This window comes from Thermobia domestica, chromosome 16 (genome assembly GCF_964235325.1).
Source record: "Thermobia domestica chromosome 16, izTheDome1.hap1.1, whole genome shotgun sequence".
Lineage (NCBI taxonomy): Eukaryota > Metazoa > Arthropoda > Insecta > Zygentoma > Lepismatidae > Thermobia > Thermobia domestica.
In genome coordinates, this window is record NC_137469.1 from 156,919,506 (window position 1) to 156,947,014 (window position 27,509).

Here is a 27,509-nt window from a genome sequence, read left to right on the forward strand (position 1 = left end):
TCTCCCGTTTCCTCCCACTTTCTTCATTCCACCATTTCACTCATCTCTCACCATCACAGTCTCCTTTAGCCTAACCGGCATACCATGGGACGTAAAACTTAAACATTTCATTTCATTTTCAATTTTTGTGCAAAACATGTAAATTGACTCAACTCATATGTATGGATGTTCTGTCGGTAAATTTTAGTTTGTTTAGTTGGAGTAGCTTGTAATCTATGGAGCAGAAAAATGAATTTTTCATTTCCAACCATAACTAATCGGTTAAGGCCTCTGTAAAGAAGAACTAGGGAAATCGTAGTTTTCATAAATTGACACTCTGAATTGGCAACATTGCTGATGTTTCTGTGCATCAAAAGGTGTGTTAAGGATCTGTCTACATTATGCAATTCCTGAAAACAATGAAAAAGAAACTTTGAAATTATCATGATAAAATTTTTACTTAAATGCACCCGGCAACACTGCTATTCATTTCTATGGGGTTACTTAAAGAAAGAGGAATATAAGAACATATTCTCGAACTACACAAGATTTGAAACAAACATTCGCACTGCCATTGTGAACATTAACACTTCTACTCTTCGTAAAGTTGCTGCCAACATGGTGAAACGTCTGAACCAGGGTTTGAATTTAAAAAGGGACACTTTCAGCATCGCTGTAGAGCTGATAACTCGTTTCGTGATAGTAGCAGTGTTGCCGGGTGCACGTAAGTAAAAGTTTTAGTAACCAGAGTATTAGTCACTAATGTATTTTGGATTTGCATTGACCTGTCCGTCCCACCTGCGCTATTGTTACTGCAAAAGACTTCAAAAATCTGGATTTTTGTGATATTGCAGCATCGTAAGTTTGTAACATTGAACAATAGTAAATGCAGTATTATAAGTTTTCGTTTAATATGTAGATCTGGAATTAGGGTTGCTAACTGTCCGGTATTTTACCGGACAGTTCAGTTTTGACCTTGTCCGATGTCCGGTACGACCTCAAAACTGGACGTTAAATGTCCGGTAATGTTTCTTCTTACTAGTCCTACTCTCTGTTCTATTCAGATTATTTTGGAGTGACCAAAGGAATAGTTTGTCGATGAACATGGTTGAAACAGAATTTATAATTCGCTTTGATATCGACTTGCTGTGCGCAGAATTTGCTGAAGAGTTGAAGCTAGGAAAATTTACTGAACTTATCAAACCTGCTAAAGGTCAACAAAAGTAAAGTTTCAAGAGCGCAGCTAGCACTGCTTCATTCTCAGCTATAAATGCATCCAGATCCAACAAAAGATGCAGGCATACCAACCCCAGCAAAGCTGGCAAGACTTATTTTTCAAGCGTAATTTGTGCATACCATAATTATATTACCAATTATATTTGCTTTTTTGTTGTAAATACAATGTATTATTCATGGTAAACTACAAAAATTAGCTACAGCTCACAGATGACGAGAAGAACCCTAAAACAAGGATAGCGGGGAAAGGTCAACGACACGGTCAAGTCCATTTTCGGTTTTTGAGGTCCTAGATTTCGTCTGCCACTCCGGGTAAAGTTATATGTGTGCTATCCCGTGGTGTCATTTGAAACCCCCGTGCGAAAAGTGGACGAGCCCATACCTACGTCACACTACTTCTGCTATGGTTCTTCTCATCTGTGAGTAGGGATGCGCACGAGACGAGTCGAGACAGGATTTTCCTGACAAAATTCGAGTCGAGACACGGCTCTTTCAATAGAGAAATATAAATTTTTCGAGTCGAGACATCACTTTTACAGCGCATTTTCGAGACGAGACAGGCACAAATCTCGTCTCGTGCGCATCCCTATCTGTGAGCTGTACATATGCCGTCTCAAGCAAAACTGGAATAACTAACTAACTAACTCTATGGCCTATGGAACCCGGAGGTTCAATGCCGCGTTCACAAAAGCTCTCCAGTGACTTCTATCCTTAGCTAACTGTATCCAGTTTCTACTTTGTATTCCTATCTCTGCGAGATCTATCTTAATATTGTCCTCCCATCTGCGCCTAGGTCTTCCTAATGGTCGTTTTCCGATTGGTCTTCCAGTCAAGACTTTGAAAGCGTTTCTACTTTCTTCCATTCTAGCTACATGCCCCGCCCACCTAAGCCTCCTAGACTTGACGACCCTAACAATGTTGGGTAAACCGTATAAATTATGTAGTTCCTCGTTATGAAGTTTCCGCCATTCCCCATTCTCGTACCTCTTGGGTCCGAATATTCGTCTCAGGATCTTGTTCTCAAATACTTTCAGTCTATGTTCTTCCCTCAGAGTAAGTTACCATGTTTCGCAGCCATACAGAACAAAAGGCATAATTATCGTTTTGTATATTTTAAGCTTCAAATTCCTCGACAGAATTCGCGACGACAAGAGATTTTGAACCAAATAGTAACAGGAATTCCCTGCTTTGAGTCGACATTTAATTTCTTCGTGAATATGATTTTTCTCTGTTAATATTGATCCTAGATATTTGAAACTATCCACTTTATCAAAAGTATTATTTAATATTTTAACGCATCCATAATTTGCTGTATTCCGGTCCCGACGCACTTCCATGTATTTAGTTTTCTCTGCATTTACTTCTAAACCAATGTCCCTGCAAGCGTTTAATAAGATCTCTGCATTTCTTTCTATTGTTCTCCTATCATCCGCTATTAAATTTACATCATCAGCATATGCCATAACCTGGTGAGTACCGTTCAACTGTAGGCCCTGGTTGCTATCTTTGATTTTTCTTATAGCGTATTCCAGAACGAAGTTAAATAATAATGGCGACAACGCATCTCCTTGTTTCAGGCCATTTTCGACGTGAAAGCTCGTGGACAAAAAAAATTTTCCTACCCGGACTTTACTTTGGGATTCATTTAGACATATCTTAATTAGTCTAATTAGCTTTCTCGGTATTCCAAGTTCTGTAAGAACGTTGTATAATGTTTCTCTCCTAACCGAGTCGTACGCCTTTCTAAAATCAATAAATAATTGATGTACCGGGGTATTGTATTCCCACTTTTTTCGAGTATTTGGCGAATGGTAAATATTTGGTCGATAGTTGATCGATTTCGTCTGAATCCGCACTGATAATCTCCAATAATTTCATCTGCGTATGGGGTCAGTCTTGCTAACAGAATATTTGAAAGGATTTTATAGGATGTTAACAGAAGAGAAATGCCTCGATAATTATTACAGTCAGTTGTGTCGCCTTTCTTGTGAATTGGAACAATGATTGATTCTTTCCACTCTTGTGGCAATTCTTCCTTGTTCCAGATAAGGAGAATGAGTTTGTGTATCTTGTTCCACAATTTTTCGCCTCCAGCTAAAATTAACTCAGCCGGAATTTCATCTACACCCGGAGATTTGTGTTTCTTTAATTTCTTTATAGCGGCTTCCACTTCTATTCGGTTGGGTTCTGGAATATACGGTTCTGCGGTGTGTATCACCTTTTCTCCACGCACACTAGTTTTTGGTTGCATGTTAAGCAAATCGTCAAAGAAATCTTTCCATCTATTTAAGATGCTATCCGTGTCAATGAGAACTGTACGGTCAGATTTCTTTAATATATAAGCACGAGGTTGATAGCCTTTCTTAAATTCGTTGATTCCCTTATACATATCCCGGATGTTTTTATTTTTACTATTATCTTCAAGTTCCTTAATTTTAGCTTTCAAAAAATAGCTTTCAAAACTGGAATAAGTAGTTTAATAAAAAGTAACTAAACTTAATAAATTCGAACGCCGAATCGCTCAATTTATAGGAAATAACTACTTTTAGGTTGTCCAAATTTTTGACGAACGATGATATCGCAATTTTAAAAGTATACGTACTCCAGCAGGATGTCCGGTATTTCCATTTTCAAAAGTTGGCAACCCTATCTAGAACATGTAATAACCTGATGTAGTACTATTTGGAAACAATATAACTTTGTTGAGTTGGCAACACTGTTAATCCAGTGGTATTACAGCATGTGTCAAACATTGTCCTCCTGTTGATATTTACGTTGCACAAAATGTCAGTTTTCCATCTACTGCATTTGCTTAAAGGTTACAAGGGCATTTCAAGATACCTGGGCTTCGAATAATAAGAGTGAAATCTACATAGGTTTGTTTCCTGAACATACACTTTGAGCACTCAAAATAACCGTTCATTTGTTTTAAAACTGTATTTTCTAAGGGAAGGATGCATAACTTCTACAAGCTATGCACACACTCACCACAACTGCCTACCAGAAACAAATTTAATGTTACCTTTTAACAATTTAATTTAAAAGCGTTCAGATTGCACGTAAATTCTGTTGAGTTCATTCTTACTACCCTGGGTGTCTCATATAAAATATGATGTAACGTTTTATTGTAGTAAATAATGAAATTGCCACATTTACGGCTTGAAAAATGCTTTTTATTTGACAACATACGTAAATATCTGATTATTACGGCCATGACTAATCTGTGTGTCGCAGATGTTGAATAATTGGTTTATTAATGTAAAAATTGAGAATATCGACAGTGCATCACGCTTCTGTATGAACTTCGAAAAGTTATAAGTATTCGAAATGTTCATATTACGTTAAACATGCACGCTTGTAGTTTTTTCAGAGTTTGATATTAAATCAGGTTTAGAAGCTGAGAGAGTGTTCTTGTCATCACAATATAAATCATAATTCAAAGGCTGCTGCAGACTTCCACCATTACTTATTCGAAACACTTAAGGTTCTTGACCCAATGGAGATAATTTTGAGCACTATTAATGACTCTAGAAGATGAGAACTTAAACTTGATGGCGATGCTTCGTAAGTGGGCGAATTTTCAAGTGCACACATGCACTGCTGAAACAAACCATAATGTAATGCTTTCGCTCCTTTTTCTCTGCCCTTAAAATCTTTAAAGTTAAGTAGAGCTACAAGTGATTGGTGTAATGTTCTTTTGTTTACAGAATGATTAAAACACACAAGTAGCATTAAAAAAATATGAAATTCGAAATAAATCAGATACAATCTTTTATACTGCCTATTAAACAATGTTTTGTTTTTCTTATGAAATTCAATATATGAGGGGTTTAGCATCTCAAAGATTGATCGCAAGGTTTACTGAGGACGTCAGTGTTGTAGCTATTCGTCTATGTTTAAGAATAATTACACGAATGTATAGCATTGTTATTTCAGTAGAGTCCCGAAAATTCGGTCTAATGTGGACCGAAGGGTGGCCGAGTTTGTGAAAATGCCAGGTTATGGGGAGTGGGGTTTAGAAAGAATAAGTATGAGCGTTTTCTCAGAGAATAGAGTACTGTACTTGTATGTATTGGTTGCGTGAGAATACAACAGAGAATAAACTACACAATTACTCTTAAAGACAAAGTATGTACTTTATCAAGGCATAATTTATACGGTTTACCCAACATTGTTAGGGTCGTCAAATCTAGGAGGCTTAGGTGGCCGCGTCATGTAGCTAGAATGGGAGAAAGTAGAAACGCTTTCAAAGTCTTGACTGGAAAGACCAATCGGAAAATGACCATTAGGAAGACCTAGGAGCAGATGGGAGGACAATATTAAGATGGCTCTCGCGAGATTGGAATATAAAGAAGAAACTGGATGCAGTTAGCTAAGGATAGAAGTCAGTGGAGAGCTTTTGTGAACGCAGCATTGAACCTACGGGTTCCATAGGCCATAGAGAGAGTTAATTAGTTAGTTATAGAGCCTTTACTATACATGAAAATAAAAATTAAAGAATACACACTGTACAGTAATTTACCTGATAACACAGACCTCAGAAAAAATACCTTGTAATAACCTCGAACGGGTCTACGCGAGTTTTTTTTTTTTTTTTTTCTCGCCCTGCAAGGATGTGGACGAGTTACCCGGACTGCCGGGGTATCGAGTGCCGAGTTTTAGAGACTACTGTATAATGTGCAGTTACGATTTTTATAGAACATCTTTAATAGTGGACGCAAGGCAAAGCTGATAGGACCTGTCACATCTAACCAAAAAATATTTTTATATCAATTGGTTTGTCATATTATTCTGCATCTTGAGGTAGAATGTGGTATATCAAAAACCAAATGAAGGGCAAGGGAAAAAAAGAAGAAATGTCACAAAACTGGATATTCGAGAAAACGGCGTTTTAATATTGAAACCGCGTATAAAATGAATAGGGTTAGCCAAATCTTTTGCCCCTTTTACATGGACATTTCTACGTCTACTCATGCATGTCATATAGTCAAATAGTACGAAGAGTCACCAACAGATAGGACAAAAGACCCCGTTAAAGCACACACATGGATATTCCTTGTTTTTTCCCCTTACCCTTCAAATATACTAAGTCTTTAAATTATCAATATGTGTTGTTGACGCAGCTATATATATATTATGCGTGCAACTATAAAAACGATAACTCAATAATATATTTTATACACCACATAAGAATTTTCTCATCTGATTTTGATGATATAGAAGGTAATTTAATATGGTATATGTAACAAGAATTTGTCTTAACAAAATAGACACTGACCAAAGCTTAAATCCACTTTATTTTAAGGAGACATGTTAAGGAGACGAATCACGGAATTAATTGGGATAAGACGGAAGTATTGGAGATGGAGAAAAGAATGATAATAAGGAAGTGGAAAGAAGCAGATTGGATAAAGAAGGTAGGAAGAGATAAACTCATGAACTGGACAGGGGGCTTACCTATTAATGAATTATGGCAAGGAAGTTTGAATAGCATAGAGAAAAAGAAAAATTAAAAAAAAGGCCCTTATAAGAACCAAAAATGAAGGAACGTGATTAATTGGAAAGTGAACACGAAGACATGGGATTGGCTGAAGGCCTCAGCAAATAATAAATAAATAAATAAATAAAAATAAAAAAGTACAACAATGACTATATATATGACAGTTAAAGAATTTAAACTTTGTCATAACAATATTTATATATATGTCTGTATTTTCATTTATTTTAGATACTGTATGAAGAAGGATATGCTAGATATCCGAAACAGTTACAAATTATAATTTAAAATAAAGTGGGTTTTAAGCTTTGGTCAGTGTCTCTTTTGTTAAAACAATCAATCCAAATCCATGAATAGTCTTACTAAAGAATTTGTCATGATTTTACTAGGTATTTAGACTGAAATATCGGGGTTGTACGTAATATAAAGGTCCCAGAGCACTTCCTTTTCCATTCTGTTCTTCCTTCTCCACTTCTCCGGGTAGTGTGATCGCAGAGGGACGGGCTTAAATGACCATAGATACCAAATGCTCAGAAACGTAATTTCTAATTCCTAACGTGTTTAATTATCTTAAATAAGAACCCCAAATTCCATGTGTATAACCTTGTGTGATTCCGAAGCATCCCCTTATCCACGGGGGCACGGGTGGGACGCTCCTATAAATTTTTACTGGCCCTCCTAAAATTATCACAGTAGGCTTGCAAATGAACTAATGATTGGATGGGGTCCTCGTAACTTCTACTGGGCCCCCCTATATTTTTGGGCTGGCTATTGGCCAGTTCCGAAGTATGTATACCTTACTATAATAATTGATCCCCCCTTCCACGTCGAATTGCCAAAAAGAAATCCTTTCTTACTGGTACCTCACGTCATAAATCCTATGTTGTCCAAATTTCAAGTTTCTAGCTTGGCCTAGGCGTTGCTTAGTCAGTCAGGACTACTTTTACATTGAGAGTGTAGGCCTACGTGGAGTTGCCATAACTCTTGTAGGCTACACGCCAGGGGTAAATGTGAATCTGAAAAGGTGAGGGACGGTAGATAGCGGCATGACGCAACGCCGTTCCACCTGCCTATCTTTGCCATTGTAATTTTTTTAGGAACTGGGGGGACGCCGTAAACATATTTTTGAAGTGGGTGTACGACATCCCCTCGCTTTTACCCCCTGCTACACACCATGATTTCCTTTCTATTGTTTTCCACTTAATAATGGTAGTCAGTCATATTTCAATTTTATTCCCTTCTGTTGTATTGTTTTCCTATACGAGCATTTGTATAATTCATTGTATCCCAGTTGTAGTAAAATCATGGAAGACTGGCAGTAAATATCTTAAATTTAACATAGCATGGGGTACAGATTATGTATTTCATTTCTCTTTCTTTGTTTTCTCTGGGCTATCTTTGTTTCATTTCCTTAATTTTAAATTCATATTGAGTTGATTTGTTGTTTACAATGCACTCAGTCTTAACAATATATATATATATATATATATATATATATATATATATATATATATATATATATATATATATAAAATATTGAGTGGCTGTTCCAGTTCCACACGTGTCAGACCGGTTTCCGTGAAAATACCAGCGGCGGCTGGTATTATATGTTGCATGGTTGTGCAACCGGATTTTTTTTTAACACTAAAAATATTTTTAAGTATTAAAGTAGTGTATCAGTAAATAATAAACCTTAGCTCTTGAGCGCAAAACAGTATTGATGCATTTCTTAAAAAAATAAATTAAAAAACTGAAAGAAAGAGAGTGAATTACATTTCCAGTTGCAAAGAGCTTTGCCACTGGATGCAGTAACATTGAGCGTATGGCTGCGAGCTCCTATCTCTTAACGTGGGGAAGTGGATTTATTCTTGCATCGCTCCTATCTTCTCGTATTGCTCACTTGCAGTTGCACCTTCTTCCGCAACTAGTCAGCTTCTGTGATAGTTACGAATTCCTCCGCTTGGCAGCGCTTGACTCAATTGATAGGGTGAGAGAGATACAGACGCTCGGAAGAAAGAAGTTATTCATAAACACGAACTCGCACAGAACAAATACAAGTCTGGTGGTAACAGGGATGGATCTAGGCTGAAAGTCTGGGGGTCGTTCGTTCGAAGTCAATAGATTTTATTTAACTTTTATAATACAAAGATGAAAACTCTTGGGATAAGTTTTATTTTTAAAATAAAAAAATCCTATTCTGGGGGGGGGGGAGATCGAGTCTCGAAGAAGAAAATGTCTTACCACTGGTCTTATTCCTAGCTCCGTGTCTTTCGTGCACATGATCCCGTGTTCAATTTCTGGCGGAGAGCATAAAAAAATAATCTCAAATCATTCACTTTCAATAATCATCTGTCTTCTTTAGCCTAATTTGCTGGAATGTTAAACTATAAGTTTTTTTTTTTTTTTTTTTCATTTTCGAAGGAAAACATCTTAGATTTCATGTTTCTGTATAGTAGAACAGCAGACAAAAATACGTGGTTTCTGAAAATATACTTTTTGTTCCTTATATTCAAAGAAATGCTTTTTTCTTCTTTTTGAGTTAACGCCATCATTCATGGCTTACAGCACATGCTATATATTCGATTTATTTCTTGTTCAATAACATGAGTGTAGAAGTTTTGTATAAAAGTAGTGTATAGACGTACATTGATAGTGGTTGTTTGAAAAAAAGGAAATAGCATATATATTAAATCAATATTAGAGAAATAATTTAATCAATAATATACAAATAGAGCTTAAAAGACTTTCCTCTTCATATTTCGTGAATATTTCTTGGATAAGACTCAAGAATGCTGGGGGAGGGGAACACTTGCGCGCAGTGTTGAATTAGACATTTTCACACGGGGGAATGTGAACTCCTCAGGGGGAAGGGGAGTTTGAGTGAAGTAATTTCTACATTTTGTGATTGAAATTTTGAGTTTTTCCGGGAAGAATAAATTTTCTTCGGGGGACATTCCCTCGGGCTACCCCTGCATTTATCCCTGCTTGCGCGTACCTACATACCTTTGATATTGCAACATTGCAACCGGTGCTTGTACAGACCACGAACCGATACTGGAAAATACTACAGTCAAGCAGTAAGGATTTGGAAGTATTTGGATGGTTAACTATTAGGTAAAAACTAGATATTGTTGGCAAATTGGCATTCTCCCAGAGTCACGAAGAAAATTGGGGAGCCACTTGAGTAAAAGAAATAGCTTACTCTGGTGAAAAAAAGAACAGCAACACTGGTGATAGAATTCGCGATGTATTAGCTACATATCCTGCAACTAAAATTCGCTGGCCGCAGCTGAAATCCTTTGGTGCTTCCACATCGTACCACAAAGTTTAAGATTCAGTTCTTTCTGAACCTAAGAGATCTCTCACTTTCGAGGAAATTACTTTGGTTCGGGTACCAATGACAATCAAATTGGAGAAGTTATGAACAAACAAAAAAATCAAAACCCGCTTCGTTTGTCAAAATGATAGAAACTTCCTTTTTGGAGACTTTGTCGAATAGATTTGTCAACACCATATTGGTTTAAAATCTGTGCATAATTACTTGTAATTCTTGTGTAAGACTGATAATTTCAAATTTCCTCCAGAGGAACTTTCAGTACACGAGGGTGAAAACAGTAGAGCAAAAATACTGGTAAACTATGTTAAGCATAATCGGAGTTATGAATCGAGAGGTATTCACAACCCGGCCCATCCTTTGAAACCATCACTGGTTGGAGATGTTTCCCATGCTAATAACTGTGTGAGTTAATCAATCTCATCAAAGTGATAGAGTAAGTTTTGTGACTTGATAAGAACAGTCTATTTTGAAATACTGCTGAGTGTGTTCCATTGTAACATGTATTAATAGTTAATATGATTGTTTCAGATGAAGGTGGTACTTCTAGTAAGATGTCGAATGAAGACCAGACAAATGTAACCTCATCAATGGGTAAGTATGTCTTTCTTCATTTTCTTTCTATCTCCGGTAACATTTTCAGGTATTAATGTTGCTAACAAAGCAAATTTCTCTCGCGAAATTCGACACAAAATAGTTTTTCCAACAGAAACAGGTAAATTCTTGAGACAAAACAGAGCCTTTCCAGCACAAAAAGTAACTTTTTTGTTGCAACGATATAGAGCTCTCCCAACACAAACAGATAAATTTTTCGAGACGAATCACAACTCTTCCAACACAATTTTTTTTTTCGAGACGAAACAGCTCTTCTAATAGATTTTTTTTGTGACAAATCAGAGCTCTTCCAACACAAACAGATAAATTTTTGAAACAAAACAGAGCTCTTCCAGCACAAAGATAACTTTTTCAAACGAAACAGAGCTCTTCCAACACAAAGATAACTTTTTCAAACGAAACAGAGCTCTTCAAACATATAAATTTTACGAGACAAAACAGAGCTCTTCCAATACAGATTTTTTTCCCGCGACGAACCAGAGCTCTTGCAACACAAACAGAAAAGTTTTCCAGATGAATCAGAGCTCTTTCAACACCGATCTTTTTCTTCGAGGCGAATCAGAGCTCTTTCAATAGACCCCCCCTACACAGATATTTTTTCTAGACGAAACGAAGCTCTCACAACACAAACAGGTAAATTTTTCGAGACGAAACATTACTTTGACGTCACACTTTCGAGACGAGACAGCCTCAATTCTTGTTTCGTGCTCGTCCCTAGCAGTTGTGTTAGTTTTTATGTTTTACTTGAATTTTTGGTGCAACAAAGTTGGCAAACTGAATAACTATTGCGCTAGTACTTCATATTCTGTGTGAGTGATTTCCACTCATGTAAACGTTTCGATTTTTCTCCTCATATAATATCGGGTGTCATGAAGCTTTTGTGAAGAAATTCCACATTGTGTAGGTTTCAAATTTGACCTATTTGTTTCTATCAGCAGCGGTGCATGATGCTCTCCCAATCCCACCAAACGCACAGCATGATCTCTCTGGGCATTAGTGTGATCGTGATTAAATAACTATTTAACAACGCCATGATTAAATAACTATTTACTTATATTAGAAATCAATTTCATTAATGAATCCTAGTTGTTTGACGTACTAAATTCTTTCATTTTCATTGTTTTCAAAAGAGTAAAATCATGGACAACAAAGATGGAAACATTCACCTTGAAAATATATATATATATATATATATATATATATATATATATATATATATATATATATATATATATATATATATATATATATATATATATATATATGAATAAAATGTTTCATTCATTGGAGATAGCCCCTCAAAATCTTCTTGGGCCCTTCATTGCCCCCCCCCCCTGAAAAATACTCTAGCCACGCTACTGAGTGTACGACTATCGTAGAAGCAGGTGGAGTCTAGAGTGTCCAGATCTCGATTAAGATTCTGGGTTATGTTTCAAATGCACGGAGACGCTATGAAGAATATCGGGACCAAAGAAAAGTAGAGAAAAATGGGCATAAACAGAAGTAATCTGCGAAAAGGACATTGGATGCAAGGCTCAAGGTATTAGAAGAAGAAAGTATACGTGTACGTCAAGACAGTGCGTAATTGATGCATACATTAAAAAGGTGAAGAAGAAAAAAATGCTTCACTATATTAAAAACGATGGTGCTGTTTAAAACTTCATCAAGATGCTGAACACGATTGTGTTAAACATTTATTCTTTCTTGCATAGTTATGGTATTGTGATATTCGTTGCCGTCCTAATTATAATCAAAATTTAATTAATGTGGAATATGTAATGAACATGTATAACAATTAGGCTGAATATGCATTACAATAGTAATCAATCATCATATCAAAGGAAAATTACCACGTTGGTGAATAACAATCTGCTGTAGGGACAGAAGGTCGATTCCATAGAAATTTCCTGTAGTCAGGGAATTTATGTGGGAAGTCATGGAAAGTCAGGGAATGTCTTTGCTCAAAACCTGTAGGAACCTGTATGATTTAGCGTTGTATAATTCTAGTGATATTCTATGTATTAGGTTGGTGTGAACGAAATGTTCGCTTTGACGTCTGTTGAAAACGTTACCTCAGCAATACAATGCATGGATGGAGCAAGATCAGACGTCTAGCCTCTCAAACACAGTACATGTCCAGCAAATAGTACCTTCACACAGTCAGGAAACGGTTCGTTGTTGAACTGGGTCGTATGAAAATGCACCATACAAAAAATTGCTAGTGATATATATATATATATATATATATATATATATATATATATATATATATATATATATATATATATGTATGTATATATATAATATCTATATTATAAAAGAGAACGTACAAATCCTTTGTTCCCTCATCACGCTAATACGGCTGAACCAATTTCTTTTATTTTTGGGGGGTTATTAGGATTTGGACCCTAGATGGTTTTTATCATATCACTTTAATTTTTAATTACCAGTGTCTTGAGATAATTGACCATTCAAGTGTCCATACGTACAAATCCTTTGTTATTAGTTCATCATAGGTAAAAATAAACGTATTTATATGCAACCCGCATGACCGTGTCACTCGGCGGGTTAACATAAATGACAGGCGCTATAATGTTAACATTTACTGCAATTTGAAAGCGAAAAAGTAAAAATTATCTAAGTAACAAAGTTTATTGCGTTCAGGGGTGACCGCAGCGAAGCGGGGTGAACGCTGCTAGTATATATATATATATATATATATATATATATATGGTGCCTTCCATTTCAATTCAGGCAGAGCATGTACCATCACCATCTCAGATATTGTTGAAACTTTTTTTATAGCAACTAGACATGTTTTTAAGAGACCCATATTTTTTTGTTTTGTCGAAAAAAATTTTCCCGCCAAGTAATGGGCCACCAAAGACGGGGAGTACAATTTATGAATTGTAGAAGACATGGAAAATGGTCAACTTCGGAGCCTCACCATTCGGCTATGGAGACAGGTAGAGTTATAATTCTTGTTGTGGTATGTACATAGGGATATAAATAAACTATATTTTATCATAGTTTGGTTTGCGCATGCGTATCTTTTTGCACATAAATTAACAAATGAACGTCAATTTATCTGGAAAGTCGAAGTTTGCGAATTTTTTTCGAGCACTTCCGGTTCGAATTTTAAAATTCTGTTTTCACGGTTGGTAAGACCTAGTTACCCGCTTTCCGAAACAAATTTTGTATCGCTTCTGTGTGCAACCGTTTTGTCGCAAAAAAATTCGAGAAATTGTAAAATTTTCAAAAATCGCCATTTTTGGGCGCCATTTTCTCGAAAACACCATCTTTTAAAATTCTGAAATTTTGTGAGATGGTTCAACTTTACATGAATAATAAACACACCAAATTCCATTCTCGACCAATGCTTCATGAATTAACTGCAGCCTTTTAAAGTTAGCGAAGTATCGTTAACTTTGATGTCACAGTTAGCAACACTGGGAACAATAAACGTGCAATGATTTGATGATGATTGTGGTTCACATTTATTAAATGAAGAATAAAAGGTTTTCTTGACTGTTTTTTTTTATTATTTTGATCAAAAAGGCTCTCTGAAATAGTAAAATGAGCCTCCCCCTACTCCTCCGTTTTCTTAAACCGAAGTAATGTGAGGTGGAAATTACGATTACGAAACACACAAATTTTAAGTTTACTTGAAATGGCCATCCAATAAATTCTGATGATCTATAAAAGGCCTAAACTATTACCTCAGTATGATTTGGAATGCTCCAGATAAAGTCTCAATTGAGTATGATGTCATTACAGTGATCGAAAAAGGACAAAATATTTAAAAAATCGAAACGTTTCCTTACGTTTTAAAGAAATTTACTGACTTTTTAAACAGAACAATCCCAGCATAAGAATGGGTCACTCGGAATTTTATAGTATTCGACTAAAGTGGGTCAGTCCGAAACCTGCGAGGAAAGTGTGGGTGTGTGTATTGTGCAAATTTTAAGTTAGCTGCTACTGAGTTGCTACAAATCAAAGGTGCAGCCTGTATTGAAGCTGTCATGAGTGACCTATTTCCTTCAGTAGTATAATCCGTAGAAAATGACAGCTGTCTTCCTCAAGAATGTGGTGAATGTCCTGGAGTGGAAGGAAGAAGTGTGGAGTCTTTAGTTATTGATCCTGATGAGAATGAAAGTGTTACGTATGCCGTATGGGAGAATAATGATCTCGTTAAAAAACTGTGCCACTTTCTGTTTTCGTATCGTACATTGCTGGTTTAACTGTAATTTATGACTACATCAAGAAAATCCAAAGAGAATTAATTGCTACCGAAAAGCACCGTATAAAATTTCAAGATACAAATTCTATTTTACTTCATGTGGACTTCGTTGAAAACTGGACTGTTATTCTGCACAGTGAAATTCAAGAGATATCACCGGAATATGAAACAACTGACAGTTTTGTTGTAATAAACGGCGATAAAACACACGATTCGGCTCATGTACTCAGTCATAGACAAGATTCTAAAAATACTCGAAGAAAAGCGAAAAAATATTTTTTAGAAAAAGGTTTGAATACGTGAAAATAGGTATCTACAATTTCCCAAACCGTGTCAGTGATTTCTGATGGTACTGTATCCCACTTTAAAAATCGCTTTCAGATGTTCGAGATGCAGACAGGTCCAATAAAGCAGTGAAACCGGCCATGTAAGGGTCTCTGCGACGGTATGGGGAAGGGGGGTGTAAAGAATGTGGCAACGCGGCATAACCTTAGGCTAAAACAGATACACAGTATTAAAACCACAGAAGAAAAAAAATGAAATAAAATCTTTAAGTTTCACCACGTCCCACGGTTATGCCGGTTAGGCTAAAGGAGACGGTGATTATGAGAAATGAATGAAATGATAGAATGCAGAAAGTGGGAGGAAACGGGATAACCCCGAGAAAACCCACGAGCACGGTGTTTGTCCACCACAAAGCTCACACGGCGCGAGCTGGGATCGAACGAGGGACCCCAAGCACCGGAAGTGAACGCTCTACCACTGAGCCACCCGTCCCCACTAAAACCGCAGAAGAATTCGTGAGTATAGTGCAAGTACAAACTCCGGGTATTACTCTCGTTTTGTTGCCTGGAACTGAATTCGACGACTTCCGGAAGAAAAAAGGGGAAAGTATGCGACCGGTAACTAGTATTCAACGAAGTCATCTTTGGGTTTCGGAAAATTGCGAAGTTTTTATTGCAGTAAAGGGTCACCATGAACTAACTTCATGCTTCCCCCAAATTCGAACTTCTGCAATTCAAAGTGTAGATTTAAGAAATCTGCAAAAAGGAACTTTTGTTACATACATATATGTATGGTAACCAGTGGTGCGTAGCAGAAATATGAATAAATCATGAATTATCTGAAGTTGAAATGCTGTTTATGCTTCTACATGGACCTTCAGCAGGATACAGGTTTCCAGAAGAGCATAAGAGAAGTGAAAATAAGTGTTTTCTGACTATCGACAATTTGCTACGCAGGGGCGGATCCACGACAGACTTCTGAGGGGGGGGGGTTGTAATACTGCTACTTAGAGCTACTTTTAAGAGCTCCAAACTCTGGGGTGGGTTTTATTTATATATAAAATAAGAAAGTTTCTTCTTCTGGGGGGGGGGGCATCGTGCCCCTAGATCCACTCCTGGATGACTTGTGAGTGAACCAACGCCTATTGGAGCACCTGCACGGTTTCATGCTATTAACGAAGAAGACACAAACGAAGCAAATGATTGGTCCATGTAAGAAAACAATAATAAAAAAAACAGTGAAATTTTGTTTCCGAAGACCATTTTAAGTAAGTGAACTTGAAATTTATGTGTTTCGTAATCGTAATTTCCACCTCAGATTATTTCGGTTTAAGAAAACGGAGGAGTAGGGGGAGGCTCATTTTACTATTTCAGAGAGCCTTTTTGATCAAAATAAAAAAAAAACAGTCAAGAAAACCTTTTATTCTTCATTTAATGAATGTGAACCACAATCATCATCAAATCATTGCACGTTTATTGTTCCCAGTGTTGCTAACTGTGACATCAAAGTTAACGATACTTCGCTAACTTTAAAAGGCTGCAGTTAATTCATGAAGCATTGGTCGAGAATGGAATTTGGTGTGTTTATTATTCATGTAAAGTTGAACCATCTCACAAAATTTCAGAATTTTAAAAGATGGTGTTTTCGAGAAAATGGCGCCCAAAAATGGCGATTTTTGAAAATTTTACAATTTCTCGAATTTTTTGCGACAAAACGGTTGCACACAGAAGCGATACAAAATTTGTTTCGGAAAGCGGGTAACTAGGTCTTACCAACCGTGAAAACAGAATTTTAAAATTCGAACCGGAAGTGCTCGAAAAAAATTCACAAACTTCGACTTTTCAGATAAATTGACGTTAATTTGTTAATTTATGTACAAAGGTACGCATGCGCAAACCAAACTATGATAAAATATAGTTTATTTATATCCCTATGTACATACCACAACAAGAATTATAACTCTACCTGTCTCCATAGCCGAATGGTGAGGCTCCGAAGTTGACCATTTTCCATGTCTTCTACAATTCATAAATTGTACTCCCCGTCTTTGGTGGCCCATTACTTGGCGGGAAAATTTTTTTCGACAAAACAAAAAAATATGGGTCTCTTAAAAACATGTCTAGTTGCTATAAAAAAAGTTTCAACAATATCTGAGATGGTGATGGTACAATTTTTTATTTTTTTGCCTGAGTTAAAATGGAAGGCACCATATATATATATATATATATTAACAATTCAGACTGGGAATTCTGGAGAGCAAGCCGCAAAAACATTACCAGTGTATTTAGACCATAAATTGCAAATGAAAGCACCATTCACGTTGGTTTGTCGAATTTGATTGTGAGCATTGAGCAACATGTTCAGATTTTCTCCTCAGGAACAGCGTGAAAATGAACCCTCGCGAAAGTGCTCGTGCCATTACAAATGAGTTAGGCATGTACCATAACAATGCCGTTCGGTCGCTCTATGTAACTGGTAATATGCAAAAGTTGGACTCATCAAGCTTCCTTGTGGCTATTTACTAGCTCACGAGCCTTCGGTGCAGGAGAACCAGGTTCAATCCCGGTAGAAGCTCATGCGTTTCAGATCCCATATTAAGCTGAAGATCTAAGTTTCATATACCATCGCTATTGAAATTGACGCTAAACTCTAATCCAACCAACCAAGCAAGGTTAGGTTCATGGGTGCTATGAGTTGACACTGGCCAATAAGAATCACCGTTTGGAGTTCTCTGAGTATGGGGAGTAGTTGCACCAGTTTCTCACTTTTGATTACAATTGATTTTCTAGGACAAATTGTACACTGTCAGGACAGGATTGGGTCTTGATCAAAGTCCACGCCGGTTTCCAAACCTCTAAACGATTCTGTTGCTGATATGGCGATCCATGGTAAGTTTGATCCGTAATGTCTTTCTCTATCCAAGCGAAACCATCATTACGGATTGTTACAGTGCTCAACTGCATGAAATACATTACAGCTTTGTTTGCAACCATCCAGAAATGCTCAACAGACATTGCAGTTTATGTTGCAGGACAATGCACGCACGAATATCACTTAAAACACGTTGCAAACTCTCCACGAGTTGTAGTGTGAAACCCTTCCTCGTCTATTGAATTTTCGTAACTTCTATCCCACCGGTTAGCTTCAGGCGTCTCGATCACTTCTTGGGAGGGAAGACCTTCGCTGATGATCGGGCGTTGCAACGTGCGGTTGAGGACTTCTTCGCATCGTCAACTCCAAACTACTCTTCTCACGGAATCTGATCGTTGCCTGAGTGATAAGAAGAGTTTGCTGTTGCAAACAGCGAATATTTCGATTAATCAGGTGTTACAGTTTTCATCTTTCTATCCTTGGAAATGACACACTTGGAGGAATATGTTATTCACACCAACCTATGTATCAGAAAAATCGATAAACCTAATATATTCGGTGTTTCGGTAGGAAATGGCAGATCTTTCAGAAATGATATATGAGTGATTCTACAGAGATGAGACTTAACACATTTGAAAGGTGATAGAACGACCTTTCCAACGGTATGGAACGTGTGACGATGGTGTCTTTGAAAGGAAAGTTATTGAGGGAAATGGGAATAACCTCCCTTAATAACTTCCCTCCGAAAGACACTATTGCCATATATTGCATATCGTTGGAAAAGCTATTCTATGCCCTTTCAAATACACTATCTTTAACCTCTGTAAAATAACTATAGGCTAAGCAATAAGTAACATGAGATCAGAAATGGTCAGGGTTGAAAAAAAATGTTTTTTAAAAAAACAAAAAGAACGTATTTTATGTTTAAAACATGTTTTTTTTGTAACCCTCGCAGGACCGAGGGGGGTTACAAAGTGCCACTGTTTCGAAATTAGACATTTTAATCGTGAATATGTGTGACCTCATACTCAATAATTTTATTTTGTGTCAACAAGTTTATAAAATATTTATTTCCACGGGACAAAACTTTCTCTTCTGTTTCCTTTGTGAACAATAACAGTTCAAAAATGGTATCTCAGAATGTGCTGAGGGCTTGGTCCTGCGAGGGTTAAAACGTTTTTAATGTTTAAAACAAAGTACTTTGTTTAAAAAAAACATGTTTAAAATGTTTATTTTGTTTAAAACAATAATCTAAATAGGCATATATATTACATTTTTACACTCTTAGGTATTGCTTGCCATCTATATTCAACCGCTTGATCAAATTTCGGGAACTTCCCTAATCTCGATCCGCCCAAGTGTTCAATTCCGGAGAAAGAAATCGGCATTTTCCCGATCTCCGTTCACAGAATATGTAGTCTAGTTTCTTTGTGTTACGTTCTACTGGTCGTCTGCATTCTTAATCTTTAAACGCCCATTGACGCAACTGCTGTGTCAGGGCTTTAAACCTCAATAGCTCAGTCTTAAACCTCAAATTAAGGCTGGGAGATGGTTTTGGTACCAATTTATTCCTGAAAGATGCAGCTTTGCTGGTGTGCATTTTATATATAGGGGAGGAGGGTAAATATCGTGTTTTGGGGGGGCTATTCCCCCTCTTGGGGGATAGATTCATAAAAATTGTTACGTGAAGCAATGAAGTAGGCCACTACATGGTAATATCGTGTATTTGTACTTCTTGCTTATATGGGGTAGCAGGGAGGGGACAAAGTTAGCCAATTTTTGAAGTTTAAGTTTTTTGACGTAAATTGTATTTATTTTTACAACACAAATCAATAGCTCAGTCCTTAATTAAGCTAGAAAGATGATTTGGTACCAAAGTATTTTTGAGGGATGAAGCTTTCCGTCAGTTCCATTTTATGTATATAGGGGGTACGTATGTACGGCCGAGCGAGGGAGGATGAAGTTTTTTTTTTTTTTTTTTAATTTTTCATCAAATTTTTTTCATCAGGTTTTGGCGGGTATTCCTCCCCCCTTTGTGGTACATCCATAAAAATTGGTATGTGAAGCAATGAAGTAGTCCCCTACATGAAAGTAACCTGTATGTGTACTTGTTGCTTATAGAGGAAGAGGGGGTCAAATTTGATTAATTTACATTTATTTCCGGGACGGTCCCATATAACACAAGATATATTTCACTGAAGTGGTCTAGAAGCATAATTCTTGTTCATATACATGATGTGTGCAGCAAATATGATTTGCATATGGACGTGGTACTATAGTGGAGGAGGGGAGAGAATGTCTAATTCAACGAATGTTTTTCTGCGCATATATATTTTTTAATATTTCCTACATAAAACGACTTCATTACGCAATGGCAGCAATGGCTACCATTTCTTATATTATTGTCACAAGTATGTGGCCTACACATTAGGATCATTTTGTCAACGTAGGGTGACTGCAAGGGTTGCCAGGGCCCCGCAAAGTCAATATTTTCATATTTTTAATGATTGTTTAACGGCGAGAATTTCACGAATGTTATCTCGTTGGAATTTGTGGTATATAAGCTTTCCAATGGTGTATAACTCATGACTCTCTGATAATTAGGGGAGCCACCAGAGCCACGAACGTGAGAGTCTACCATTTTGTTAAAATCACTGGTGGGTGTCTAGAGTTAATTGTGTTGTTATGCCGTCCGTAGACACTAATCATTATTAGCTACCCATGTTGCAAATAGAGATGTATCTTGAAAACTGTTTAGTTAAAATGTCATTTGCTCCTAGGTTAGTCACTGCTCTTTTCTATGAGTTGTATTGTATTTGTCAGAGCATTTCTTCTAGCTTATGATGTGAGAACTGTTCATTATTATGGAAATGATAGTAATCAAAAATACCCAAGTTTTGAATTTGTGAATTTTGATCTTAGAATAGTGTATAGTGTGTTTAACCTCCGTTATTCTTGGAAATTAAGAAATGTTCAAATACTTCACTTGAATTTCTGTTGGTTTAGTTATACGCATAGGCGCCGACTTTGGGGGGCAGGACACTTTTGGCCCTCCCCAATATTTAGAGGTGGGGTCCTCGCCCCTCCAATATAATCCGGCCGAGGAAGAATTAACAAAGAGGAGCAAGAATTTCTGTTGTAAACTTCGTCATTCCTTTAATTCAACGTTAGGAATAGCCTTCTAGGAAAAAGGACGAGTCGAGCTAAAACTCGACTCGACTCGAATTCGAATCGAGAGCTCCCTCGTGGCTAAGCGGTTAGCGTACGCGCCTTTGGCGTGGGAGACCTGGGTTCAATTCCCGGAGGGAGCTCATGTGGTTCGGATTCCACGTTAATCAGTAGGTCCACGTCTCATATAGTCTCGCTGCTGAACGGGACGCTAAACTAAAATCACCTCACCTCACCTCGAATTCGAATCGAGTTCCGAGTCGAGTCAAACGTAATTTTCTCGAGTCGAGTTCCGAAGCGAGTCGCTGTTTTTTTTTTTTTTTTTTTTTTTTAAGTCGAGTTTCGAGTTGAGTCGAGTTCGATAAATGGCTCGCTCGCTCAGCTCGTTTTAACTCGTTTTAAAATCATGGCATGATTAGACTGGAAAGCGAAAGCCATGAGAAATGTAAGAGATAAAGTGGAATACTTTTAGTATTGTTCACGAGAGGGGACACTGCTTGTATCTCGTTTCGTCTCGATAACGAGACGACAAAGGATTTTATAACGAGGCCTCAAATGTCGTTAGCACCAATTTAAGTATATACTTTAGTTCTTACCATCAAGGCTGAGACCTGCACAATCGTTTTTTTGAGCCCAAACAGAAGCTCAACCCGGGTAGTGATGTAAACTTGCTCGGCTCAGTTCAACGGAGCGAAATGCTCGAGCCGACATGGTTGGGATGAGCCATCGATTCACCCTAACGGAGCTATCAGTTCTGTTCGTCTCGGTTTGGGTGAGCCATCGGCTTAGATCAGCTCACCCAGGCCGACAACCCTAAGCCCGAGCCGAGCAGTTTTGAACATGTTTGGCCAGCGCCCTATAACTTTTAACAATATTTGGCCTTAGCCAAATCCTTGCTTCTCTGGAACTCAAATCCAGAATCTCGTGAACGATGGCCATGCCTCCTAGACTTCACGACTACCGAGGTCGGCAGTCAATTAGTTTTTAGTATTCAGATAGAAACCACCTATCTTTCATGTTTATACACGGTGTTGTTATAATAATAATAATAATAAGTTGTAGTAACAGTAGTATCATTGATAATAATTACACTGTCTATGTAGGATCGTTGAAGAGAGTATTTGAAACTACATAAAATTTAGCTCCATTTGGCTCGTTCTGGCTCGACTCGACTCGAAACTCGACCTGAATTCGAGTCGAGTTGGAGGAAAGTTTTCGAGCCGAGTTCTCGAGCTGAGCCTAAATATGCCTGTTTTGAGTCGAGTCGAGTTTCAAAGAAAACTCGCTCGAAGTCGCTCGTGGTCATCCCTACAGCCTTCTTATTCGATAGGAAAGGCGATTTTCAGACGTGTTGAATAGAGCACTGAAGCTTAAACCGACACTCTGGGAACACTGGCCTGACAAGTGAAGATCAATGCAGTGTGAATTTTGCAGCGGAGTAGCGGATCGAGGTTTGGGGGGAGGGGGCCTTCATCAAGCAGTTAATTGAAAACGGTTGAATATGATTATATATTTCTTCATTGTTTGCACCCCCCAATATTTTGTTCAAGTCGGCGCCTATGGTTATACGCACACTGATGTGCAGAATTTTGTTCAGTAATTGCTGTTATAATAAGAATATAACTCTGCTTGTAATTTACTCCATGCACAATTTGTTTAAAACTTTTAAAACAAACTGAATAAAACAGCCCTAGTTTTAAACATGTTTTAAATACTTGTTTTAAACATATCAACCCTGGAAATGGTCCATAACATGTAGCTCTCAAACCGTTTAGAATAAAACCCATTTTCATGTGAACTTTCTTGCTTAGAATTACCCATACTACAATTTCCCAAAGTTCTGCTACTTTCTCCCGGGACACCCTATATATATATAAATTAAATCCCTATTTATTTCTTTAAAAATAAAATAAATGTCTAATGTACCAGGAATTGTAGAGAGAAATACGATTCCATGGAGCATAGAACATTTTATAACAATCTATCAAACTAAAAATGTTTTTACATTTGATCTCACATTCAGACTTATCACTTTACTCATGATCCCTGTCGGCAATTATGATATTAACATCTGGTCTTTTTACGCAGATACTATTGGCTGTACAGTATTCTTTCATAACTTTCCATTCTCCTTCGAAAGCTTCAAATTAACCGCGACTAGTCGAACACTCTTTGCTTGTAATTTGCAGCATGTGTGTGTATGTGATACATATGGCACAATGCTGAGTAATTAAAATTAGGAGACCAGCATGTTGTTTTTCATTTATAAAAATAGTCCCTCAGAAAGGTAAATGCTCAATGCTTCATAACAACCTTGGCCTTTTGCCACCATAATTTTACGCAAGACGTTCTAAGCTAAGTCGCGTGGAGCTTCTGACGCCGTGTTTTGAAAGGCAGACGTTTGTGGATGGATATTTGATGATTAATGATCAGGATGATACTTCATTTCCTTAAATGCTAAAAGTGGGACGATTTCAAATACGTTTTATGTTTTGTTTTTGAACTGGACTAGCTGAAGATTGACTTCAGTCCTAACGTTCACTTGCGAAGCGTTAAATATCGTGAGTTCGATTTTATAATGCGTAATTTGTACAGATGCTGGTGCATCAATTGCATCAAAATCTATTTGTTTACGGTAGTTATCATGTAACATATTTTTTTTTTTAAATCAAAGAGGGACATTTACACTACATCAAGGGGAAAATTCACTGCTCACTCCTAAAAGGTTTTAGTCCCTGAGATGTGAGGTCTGTGGAACAGCCTCAAAGAAAATGTTTGTAGGTCTACATCCTAACAAACACGTTTATTTATTTTGCGAAAGTTATTGTAGAACTTATTTTTAAGAAATAGGAGGAGGGAGATAATCCACATTTTATTCTTCCGTGGTCTTTGGTTTATTCAAAGGAGATGCCTCAAAGAAAATATGTCATATTCCGTCAAAACCAAACACCTTTGTAGAATAAAATTATCGTGAAAATTTCTTAAATTGGTGGTGGAGAGCAGGCCCGCAACCAGCCACAGAGGTTTGGGGGGGGGATGAATATGTTAGGGGAGGCCAAGTCATTAAAAATTCTTACAAATAGCTAAATTGTGTTTCTTATATTAATAATAGCATTTTGTGTTTAGATCTGGAGGGGCCACGAAAAGTTTAAGGGGGCCAACCCCCCTAGTCACCCTCTGGTTGCGGGCCTGGTGGAGAGTACTTTTCTTTATTAACAAATTTAAATCCCAACTGTAGAAATCATAATCAACAGGTATTCTGCCATTATTAGCCGGTCACTTGCCGCAATTGAAAAGTTTCCATGCTCAATGCTCCACGGTCTTCCACAAACCTCTTCGTCTTCGTCCCCCTGCCAAATATATAATACACAATACGTTTTGTCTAATGGAATAATTTTTGCTATATTAATCTGCAAAATTGTTTTGTCTGTAAATGTTCAAACTTGTAACATAAGGTTGACTTTACAATTCTTTGTTCCTCTTATTCTTTGTGAATTACAACCCCAAAGATTAGGGTTATTTCCGCATGTTGAAGAAAAGTACATTCCAAGTTTCGTTAAAATCGGATAAGTTTTACAAGAATTATTTTGGAATAGACGAACAAACGGACATATTAAGAAACAGATACACAAATACCAATCGATTCAAAAAAATAATTTCAATCGAATCAGCCGTCTTCCCGTGAGTAGATCACAAACAAGGTAAGTTTCATTTTTATCTACGCATTAGGCTAGCCTTCGACTAGCTGGGAACTATGGCCCCAGACCCCAAGGTTTCCTCAGTCTACGGCCTCGCAGTTCTTAACGTATCACTGCTCTAAAGGGATTTCAAGATATGACCATCTTAGTGTAACAATTGTGGGCCTTGCCGGACAAAGGGAACATAGGTCTATGTGCCCTTTTTCCGGCAATCGTTTTAAACGATCCGCCATGTTGTTGTGATTGTGCCCAGAAAGTTTCAAACAAAAATCTCTATTCGTTAGTCTGTGGCAAAACTTTTTTTGAATCTGTGCAGCTGGAAAGAACAAAGAAATAGTCGGCAGCAGACAACAGTGGTGTTTACGTATTTTGCCTGTTGTTTTGAGGTTACATTTATAAAGGAAGTTTATTATTAAATAACAGATATTTAAAGCAATGGAGCAGTCAAAAGCTAAACGTAAACGTAAATCATACAGTAACAATATAAATCTTAAACGTGAAAATGCTAAAGTGAATCGACTTAAAGGTGAAATGTATGTAAACAGATGTGGGAAGACTGTAAGTGGCAAACAGTTTGGTTATGTTCCTGATTGTTGTAGTGAGAAGTGTTGTATTCGTTTTACTAAAGAACATCAGGAAGAATTATTTTCGTTCTTTTATAATCAAGGTAAAGAGCTCCAAGACTCATTTATTTCTAATTGTATAACAAAAACAGAACTTAAAACTCACGCCATTCATCCCAAAAAGGCCCGAATCAATACATGGACCTATAGCCTAAACGTTGGTGGTTTGAATGTATCAGTTTGTCAGGGTTTCTTAAGGAAACTACTACAAGTTAGTCCTAAAAGAATAAGGGTAATCCAACAAAAAATGTTGAATTCACAAGACTTTACAGAACGGAGAGGTCATCACACCAACCGGCCCCACAAATTGAAACCGAACGTTTTGCATTTGATGAAGACGCACCTTGAATCAATTCCACACAGCCTAAGCCATTATAGTGGTAATAAAACCTCTCTCAAATACTTTGACAACCCAGAGCTCAACATTAAAACGTTGTACACTATGTTTCAAGAGTTTTATAGGGCTGAAACTAATGAAAACTTGAAAATGGGCTACCCCCACTATTTTAAGTGTTTTAAGTCTAAGTTTAGTAATGAATTTGGTATAAGAGCACCTAAAAGTGATGTATGTGATTATTGCACAGAGTGCAAAGAAAAACTGGCAAGAAATCCTAATGACCCAATCAAAGTACCGTATCAGGTTCATCAGAGGAAGTATAAGAGAAGACAAGCTTTAAGAAATGAGTACATTGAAAAAGCAAAAAATGATCCATCTTTTTTGGTATGTGAATTTGATTATGCACAAAACTACGCGGTGCCAAGGCTGAATGTTAACAGCCAATTCTATAAAAGGCTTTTATGGCTATATGCATTCAATGTACATGTTTTTAATGATGACGAGTCTTACTTTTACTGTTTCATGGAATCACAAGCATGTAAGAACTCGAACAGTGTGGCTTCATTTTTGTATGATTGCCTTAAAAAATATGTAGAAACATCACAAGTAAAAACTATTGTTTTGTTATCAGACTCTGCGGGAGGACAGAACCGCAATGCTACAATGATTAAGTTTTGCTCTTGGTTCAGCAAAGTGTTTAATGTTGAACTAATTCAGTTGTTTCCAGTTAGGGGACATTCTTTCACACAGTGTGATCGGAACTTTGGGCTCGTTCGGTCTCATATAAAAAAGAAAGAGGTCATTGGAACTGCAAAACCATGGCTTCAAGCTATGGTTCAAGCTCGGCAGAAACCCAGCCCCTTTACTGTAATAATGGATCGAAATCTGATCAAAAGTTGGGACGAGAGCCTTGAACCTTTTTTTTTAAACATTCAAAAGACTTCAAAACATCTGAAGTTCACTATCATGAAATATGTAATGATCAAATACAAATGTGATGGAACTGTATTGTGTTCTCCCAATTTCATCCCTACCTACTCGCCTTTCAAGTTCATGAAAAATGTTAATAAAGCAACATTAGCACAAGTTCAACCAACAACAGTGCTATTTCCTCAAGTGTCACAAGCTAAAATGGTTGATGTTAGAAGTCTGATGAAGTACTTGACCGCTGAGGACCAAAACTGGCTGGAAAGTTTGCTTGAAGAGAACGCTGAGGCCTAACTAGACCTAACAAAACATCCTTTCTATGATTTAGGTATGTAATTTTGTAATAAAGTTTGTTCTTTTAAAACTTGTGTTTTGTTTCCAAACATGATAACTGGTTGCTGGAAAAAGGGCACATAACATGTCTTACAACTTTTATTTTTTACTAAAAGTACTTTTCAGTAATCACCATAGTAATATCACTAACATATAAAGAATGAAATGTCCCACCAAAAAATATTCATCACAGGTGTTTCTTTAATTATAACTAAATATAAATTACAACTCTTAACTTTGAGAGCTCATTCCCGAAAGTACACTTTTACTCTATGTGCCCTTTGTCCGGCAAGGTCCTCAATTACGGTCTCACCCCTTTTCTTCCCTCTTTCTTCTACCCTTCAAAGGGAAACATCAAAAATCGCT

General features: G+C 37.1%; 1 protein-coding gene across 3 annotated transcripts in view; it reads left to right on the forward strand.

Moving 5' to 3' along the window:
• LOC145673479 (glutamate receptor-interacting protein 1-like) overlaps positions 1-27,509 on the forward strand; it is a 310,017-nt gene that overhangs the window by 28,002 nt on the left and 254,506 nt on the right. For all 3 annotated transcript variants that reach the window (XM_081743214.1, XM_081743212.1, XM_081743213.1), the window contains exon 2: positions 10,578-10,640. In XM_081743214.1, the coding sequence (XP_081599340.1) occupies positions 10,578-10,640 (63 nt within the window). The remainder of the gene's footprint in view (positions 1-10,577; positions 10,641-27,509) is intronic.